Source organism: Scardinius erythrophthalmus, assembly GCF_964197995.2.
Source record: "Scardinius erythrophthalmus genome assembly, chromosome: 24".
Taxonomy (NCBI): domain Eukaryota; kingdom Metazoa; phylum Chordata; class Actinopteri; order Cypriniformes; family Leuciscidae; genus Scardinius; species Scardinius erythrophthalmus.
The window spans coordinates 13,610,510-13,618,469 of NC_138244.1; the positions used below are offsets into that span (position 1 = coordinate 13,610,510).

The 7,960-nt window shown below is 36.8% G+C and overlaps 1 protein-coding gene across 2 annotated transcripts; it reads right to left on the reverse strand.

Annotated features, from left to right (window-relative positions):
- Positions 1-731: 731 nt before the first annotated feature.
- fbxl9 (F-box and leucine rich repeat protein) lies at positions 732-6,525 on the reverse strand. 2 transcript variants are annotated; one of them, XM_081356715.1, is made up of 8 exons: positions 6,115-6,507; positions 4,795-4,896; positions 4,370-4,684; positions 3,359-4,030; positions 2,095-2,313; positions 1,781-1,993; positions 1,241-1,458; positions 732-1,164 (listed from the first exon to the last, which is right to left on the reverse strand). In XM_081356715.1, the coding sequence occupies exons 1-8, from the start codon at positions 6,139-6,141 to the stop codon at positions 996-998; spliced, it is 1,935 nt and encodes a 644-aa protein (XP_081212841.1). In that variant the 5' UTR covers positions 6,142-6,507; the 3' UTR covers positions 732-995. The 2 variants fall into 2 exon arrangements, with proteins under 2 accessions (XP_081212841.1, XP_081212842.1); XM_081356716.1 differs by having other exon boundaries at positions 733-1,164; positions 1,781-1,939; positions 6,115-6,525.
- Between the last annotated feature and the right edge of the window lie 1,435 nt (positions 6,526-7,960).

Sequence of the window (7,960 nt, forward strand, 5' to 3'; positions counted from 1 at the left end):
GCTGATTGATTCAGTTCAGCGAAAAATTCGTTAGACTGGTTTAAAATTGTAACTCGTTTTTTTGAACAAATCATTAAAAGAAACGGCTCGCGAGAGTCGCTCGTTATGCTTTTGTTCGTAAAATCCGGTGTTTTTGATTCTGGTTGCCCGTCGCTCAAAAAGTTGCCTTGTGTATCATCACCTTAAGAAGAGTTGTTGTTTTTTTTTCGTCAAACCCGGTGTGTTTTTGATTCACTAAGAGTTTTTTTTTTTTTTTTTCGTGATTCGGTCATTGGTCTCGTTTTCGACAGTTAAACCCGTGAGGACGTGAACAGAAATGCGTTTTTGCGGTATACCGTCGTTTTATTTCCTCACTTCAAAATAGACTGAACAGACTCATTAACATCTGATGTCAACATATTTCTTTTTATGTGGCAGCACAGATTCACACACGCTGATAAAACTTGCACTTTTAATGCTCTGTCACTTTAAAAGTGTCAGCTGCAATGTTTAAATAAAACAAACTGAATCAGAAGTCAGCTGTATGTCTATAAAATGTTTTCAGGTTACATAGCAACAGATATCATAAAACTAACGACCTTTGAACATTACTGTGTGTCATACAGTTTAAAGTTCACCCTTATTATCTGGTGCTGCCGAAATACAGAAGTTGTAAGGTGTAGACTTATAAACGCAGTATATGCAAACCACAGTGGGACAGAACAATTTATGAAAAAGACAGAAGCAAGCATTAATTCTTATAATAATTTATTGACATGTACTGCCCGGAATACAGCCAGGAAGTGGAGTTTTATATCTACTAATCAATAGCAGATCATGTTTATACTGGAATAATTTGAAATGTGTGAACACGAGAGCTGAAACCCTTACATTCAAAAGCAGTGATTCACCACATAAATAAATTATGGTCCTATGCAAAAAAAATAAAGCATTTAGAAATGCATTACTCTTTTATTCCTGAGTAAAAAGTGATTCACTTTCACTGTATTACAGAATCAGAGAACCATAGTGAAATCTGTGCCATTGGCGAAGCGACACTGGACTTTCTCAAGGAAGGGCAGGCGGGACTGGAGGAGGTCCACCTGGTGCACGGTTATGTCCTTGCACATGGACACATCGAGGGTCCGGAGTCTGTCGCAGTGCAGCGCGATTATGGAAAGAGTTCTGCAGGAACACATTAACCATGTTAAGCAGAGCTCAATAGTTTAGTATGAAAACAGCGCTGGATGAGGTCACTCACTCGTTGGTAACCGCGTCGCAGCAGGCCAGGAACAGATGCTGCAGTCTGTGGAGGAGCGGAAGCGCCCGCGCCATACCTTGGTCACTGATCTGGGGACAGAGGTTGAGTGCCAGGCTCGTGAGGTTGCGGCAGTGAAGAGCTACGGACACCAAGCTGTCGTCGCTGATCTCAGGCAGCATGGAAAGCGAGAGACGCTGCAGGTCTGGGAAACGGAGTACCTGAGGTGGCCAGGAACATTTTGGTTATAAATATTCAGTACCGATTACCCTAATAACAAAATAATTGTTGATAAACAAAAAAAGTTTTTTTCTTATTTTTAATATGGTACAAGATTATCCTATTCAAATCAATGTTATACACACGTTAGGTCAAAAGTAATCTAAAAGTAATCGGATTACATGACCTAATATGTGCAATGTAATAGATTATGTTACTAACTATAATGTTCATAATGTATTTTGTATTCAGTAATGGACTACGATTTGTAAGTAATCTACACTTTAACCATTATTGCTCATTATTATTATTGCCCATTATTACCTGTGTGATACTGGTGTCGGTTAACTTGGAGCAGGCTGACAGGTCCAGTTCCTGAAGACCCCTGAGGGCCAGCAGTGATGCTCCTTCCTGATCTCTAAACGCACTCAGGTCCTCGTCGGTTACGAGACGTGGCTTCTCCTGGAAAGGCAGGCTGGGAGGCTGGAAAAAGCCCATGTTTCCAAATGTCCTAGTAAAGCTTGGGCCTTTATCATCCTTCACATTTGAGGCATTTATGAGAAATTTTTTACATTTTGTGTGCACTGACTATCAAAACATTATATAAGTCCAAAAAAAAAAAAAAAAGTAAATCCCACCTCTTTGTCTCTTGGTTCACAATTTTGGGTGGGCTCCACCATCCCCAGCAGCCCCCAGTCGGAGATCTCTTTGCACCAGCCGAGCCGCAGCACCAGCAGCGCAGGAAGATATTTCGCGATGGCGTGAACACTGAGGTCAGTGAGATAGACGCAGGAGGTGAGGTCCAGCTTTCTCAGGTTACTGCCCAGCAACTGCGTCACGGAGAACATGACTGTGTCCTGCTTGAGGACAGAGGGCGTTAGCAAGAACAGGGACAATACAAAAATCTTTTTTGATGGGTCATTTGAGGAAAATATTCAAATAAAATTTTGTGGTATATTCAAATGATCCTAAATATGCCAAGAATCATTTTAATACTGTTTGGTTAATTACAAATTATAATTTTTATATAGTAATCATAATATTAAAATGTATATACAATATTATATTATTAACATTTTTAACACATAAACAAAAAATAAAACACTAAATACTAAAATCAATTATTGTAAATATGAATTTAGGCATCACAACATAATTAATTAATGGATATTTAATTTAAGATATTTTTACTAATACATAAACAAAAAATGTATGATATATTCATATCATCCTAAATTATGGCAAATACTCGCTAAACATTTATTTTTATACTATTTTGTGAATTATAGTAAGTATTAAACAATTATAATATGAAATATAATTATGACATTAAAATGTATCTATTAGTTTATAATTTCTATAAAAAACTACATTTTTTTTAAATAACTGAAAAATAAAACACTAAAATGAATTGTCATAACATTATAATTTACAGTATAGTTTTTTATTTTCAATACAAAATGTCAAAACAAAAACAGAATAATATATTAATATTACCCAAACATTTTTAGCCAATATAATATTTTTATAATATTTTCTATTTTTTATACTATTTTGTTTTATATATATATATATATATTTTTTTTTTTAATAAATTATAAAAGAAAATATTACATTTAAATTAAATATTTTTGTTAATACATCATAATTTTTTTTTTTTTTTTTATTGTGAATTTAGGCATCACAACATTATAATTTACAGTATGAAAATGGATATTCATTTTGAGATTTGTTTAAGATTATTAATGTTTGTTTAAGTAAGGGTTAGATATTGACACAGGTGAATGAACTTTAAAAATAGGGGAAATGAGCAGGCACAATTAAACAATATCAGCTGATATATTGGCTGATAACTGATATGGTACAAATTTTCTTTCATGTATACGTGCACTTTTGCCTCACCCTTATGTATGAGCAGTTTCTTAGGCTAAGGGCCTGCAGCTGCGCCCTGGGCTGTGGACAGGACAGTCCCTTCACCAGGTCTGTCCCGCTGACATGCAGACACTCCGAAAGATCCAGGGTCCTCAAACAGGGCAGCGCCATCAGCTCGGTCAGGCCTTTATCTGTAATCTTCCAGTCCTGTGAGAGCGTCAGCGACTGCAGCTCCTTCAGCTCAGTGGACACCGCCAGCACCGTCCTACTGGTCAGCTCAGTGCACGCGCCGACGTCCAGCGTCTTCAGGCCGTTCTGGTGCTTGCAGAGGATTTCTATGGAGTAGTCGGTCAGCTCTTTACAGCCGCGTAGACTCAGATCCTCCAGACGGAGGCCGGGCACCTGAGCTATGGAGCGGAGGGATTCGGGGGTGATGCCGGTGCGACTCAAGTCCAGGCTGTGGAGCGTACCGGCCTGCTTCTGCAAGAGACTCAAGAGGTTACGGAGGGAAACTAGAGCCGAGGAGCCGGACCCAACAGGGCTCCCTCGGTATGGGTCAAACTCGAAAGCGATGTGGCATCCGGCCAGGGCCAGACCGCGCAACCTGGGCGTGCAACTCGTCAGCCGGTTGAAAGAGAGATCGGAGAGGTAGCGGAGATCAGACAAGTCCAGTTCCTCCAGGTTCCTCAAAGCGTTCTCCACCTAATATTGCACAAATATTAGATTGCACTTAATACAACATCATTTAGACAGATTTATACATTTTTATACTATTTCATTAATGAAAAAAATACAGTTAATTTGTCATTTCAAATAAAATTATATCACTTAATTGTATAATTAAATATATTTAATTATATTTAATAAAAAATAAAAATATTTATCTAAAATAATATAAATTCAAATAAAATATTACATTATTAATATTATTTTTGTTAATAAATAAAGAAATGTTTACGTTTCAATTTAGGCATCACAAAATTAGAATTTACATTATGAAAAATAAATCTAAATTTTGAGATGTTTCTTGAAAGATGTAACCTGTCGACGGTGCTCCTGTTTTGACAGAAAAGCTCCAGACATGAAGAGGCTGTCCAGGCCGTGAAGGTCCAGCTTGCGGAGGCCGGTCAGATGTGGCAGGAGGCCCAGCAGGGAGGACTCTGTGATGCTGCTGCCGGGTAGAGCCAAACTGTCCAAGTGAGGGCCGAGGTGAAGCCCCACTTCCAAAAGTACTTGTCTTGACAGGCTGGATCCATCAAGATGACTGATGACTAGGCCACAGCGAGGGCGCCTTGCAAGTGCACGGATAAAGTCCAGTGAAGATGTGGAAGCATGGAACTTGAAGGTGGCATTTTTCTAGATTAAAGCACCCAAAGGCAATTTAAACAACTGTGGAAGTGGACTAAACCAAAAAATTAATGTCTAAATTTAGATCATCTTGATATTCGAATGAAAATGAGAAAAACCTGAAACCGGTGGTCTTGGCTTGCCTCGTACCAACTCCTGCAGACCAGTGACGCCTCCTTTCGATCCGTTACATGAAGATAACTCAATATGTAGGAGATAATCTGGAGCAGAAGGGAGAAAATTGACAGGTTACGCACTCTCTGGAAAATATGAAGACAAGACTCAACTATATAATGAAAGTTGTCACATTTTGCTCATGTTATACAGTACAGGCCAAAAGTTTGGACACATTCCTCCAGCTGAATTTTCTGGATCATTCTGGAAAGCTGCATTTTCAGGATCATTACTCCAGTCTATCACATGATCCATTAGAAATCATTCTAATATGATGATTCATTATCAAAGTTGGAAACAGTTCTGCTGCTTAATATTTTTTCATAACCTGTGATACTTCTTTAGGATAATTTGATGAATAAAAAAATAAATAGAAATATTTTGTTACAACAGTATTGGTCAGTAATTTGGGGTCACTATTTTTTTTTTTTTTTTAAATAAATCCATACTTTAGTTCAGCAAGGATGTGTTAAATTGATAAAAAGTGATAGTAAAGAAGATTTATATTATTAGAAAATATTTTTTTATTTTGAATAAATGCAGTTCTTTTTAACCTTTTATTCATCAAATATATTAGGCAGCAGAACTGTTTCCAACACTCATATTAAATCAGAATATTAGAATGATTTCGAAAGGATCATGTGATTGACTGGATGTCACATGTGACACTGAAGACTGGAGTAATGATGCTGAAAATTCAGCTTTGCATCACAGAAATAAATGATAATTTCTAGTATAATAAATTGAAAAACAATTATTTTAAATTGTAATAATATATCACAATATTACATTTGTTTCTGTATTTTTGATCAAATAAATGCAGGCTTGATGAGCAGAAGAAACTTCTTTCAAAAACATTAAAAATAGTAATGTTTCCAAACTTTTGCCTGTACTGTACATTATACACTTTTTTACATTATACACTTTTTGTGTGTGTGCATGGGGGGGTATGCGAGTTTATTAATCTATATATATATATATATACTGATATTAATATAACTACGCCAACCAATGTTTGTCTGTTCGTCTATCTATATAACGTTATCGTTTTTTAATTCTCATTCTTAATATCCATTCTGTGCTATGGTACTGAGTCAAAAACACAGTAAAACTATGGTTCATTTCAGTAAGGACATGCTGTCGAATAAACAGAAAGGTAATGAAAATACAAGTTGGGAACTGTTAGCTTACTTGTTCTTTCAGCTCTAAACCACTAACTAGCGGCTAGCCTATCCAGTGTGTGATGTGTGGATGGACGGACTCACCTCAATAGGTAGGTGTGCACTCTCCATAACTGCGCTCACTTCCGAAATCTGGTCTTATTAATTATCATTAATATAAACGTAATATCAATATTAAATCGTTGACTCAGATCAACGCTGTTTATCATTAAAGTGGCAGGTCGCGGATTGTCAACGTGCTAAACATTCAAGAGCACGGGATGATCTGATAACACCCGGCCTCTCGTTGTTCCTCCTTACACAGTATTAAACGATGCACCAAACCCCAACATTATCCACAACACGTTCCGCTACACATCCTAAACCCCTCAGAAATGTGAGCAAGAAAACATTTTTCAAAGAAAATAATAAAGAACTGTCACAAGAACAACACTGGACATCACGTGCAAGAAGCGCGCAAAGTCACCTGGGAAACGTAGTTTGATGAAAGACACAACCTGACTTTGTATTTGTGTCGACAGATGGCGCAGTAATTCATTTGAACGTGACGTGAGCACATAAAAATGAGCCATATACAGCTACATTTCTACGAATCACTTCATAATATAATATGTTGCTTTTTGCATAATTGTTTAACATTTTTGCATCGATGCTAAGTATGCTAGGCTACCTCTGCAGTAATTGTGCATTAATGAGCAGTAGGCTATTTTTGTATCAATACACAGGTGTCTTTTTCTTGGCCTGGTGTTGGTGCCACACACTCTGTCAGCTAGATATGGTTAATCATAAAACATTCACCACAGTATTATAAAAACACAAGACTGCTGTTTGTACAGAATATGAGTAAGCAATTTATCGAACAATTTTATCCAATAAAACATTTATTCATTTGTCAAGGGCTTGTGTTCATGTCATTTTTCCAAATAATAAATAAATAGGCTAAATAAAAAGAGGAAAAACCCACACAATTCATTCATTCTTTCACAAAATAGACAATAGCCTATACAAATTATTATGATTATTGATGCAAGTGCAGTCACTGTTTCTTTCTCAGTGTAATGTTTCTGTCAACAACGATAAAATAATGACTAATGCAGAAATAATAAATCATCATTGTATTTTAACAAGCTATAATTAGTGCTGTCAAGCGATTCCAATTTTCAATCTAACTTTTTTTTTTCCAGAAACTGCATCTGAAGTGGTATTACTGTTCAGCTATATTAATGCAGCTCAGAGCGGTAGCATGAATGCAGTTAGAATTACATAAATATAAAGAAAATTAATAATCAAATGTAAAAATAAAACTGCATAGTCTTCACTAAATGAATGAAATAAACACTGAATCTTATTAAAACTACGAAATGTATTCAGTCAAGAGCAATGAGAGATTTTCTCTTTCAATAACTGTAAAATTAATCAGTTATGCAATGAGAATTCATCTATAAGCCGCTCTGGAGAAAACAGTGTTGTCATCGTCTAGCTCAGTTGCAGTAGGCCTAATATTGCCGAATATCAAGTGTCTCCAACTGAGCAAGCCAAAAGGCGACTGTGGCAAGGAACCCAAACTCCATCTGTTACAGAATAGGCCTACATGGAGAATTTTTTTTTTTTTTTTTTTTTGGAGAAACCAGGCTCAGTCAGGGGCCAGTTCTCCCCTAGATAAAGAACATGCTGTGGTTTAATTCCAGGCTGCATCACAAGTCAAACGGTGGATCGATATCATTAAGTATATTTCATCCAGTTCTGTCTGCTTGAAGATCGGGATAGTAGGCTACATGACGCCAGCATTTGGTGGGAGGGAGTTGAAGCTGGCCATAGGGTCTGTGCAGAGGACTTGTCTAGGTCTTGTGGTCGTCTATGCGTTCAAAGTGCAAATCCTAACTGAAACACAAATTTGTTAGTGGTTGTCTTGATTCAAAAGCTTAATTTC

Coding starts and splice junctions, on each gene's coding strand:
- fbxl9 (XM_081356715.1), bottom strand. CDS start 6,141: ATGGAGAGTGCACACCTACCTATTGAG. Junction 1,994..2,094: donor GTGAACCAAGAGACAAAGAG/GTGGGATTTACT, acceptor TCAAATGTGAAG/GATGATAAAGGCCCAAGCTT. Junction 1,165..1,240: donor TGCGACGCGGTTACCAACGA/GTGAGTGACCTC, acceptor GTGTTCCTGCAG/AACTCTTTCCATAATCGCGC.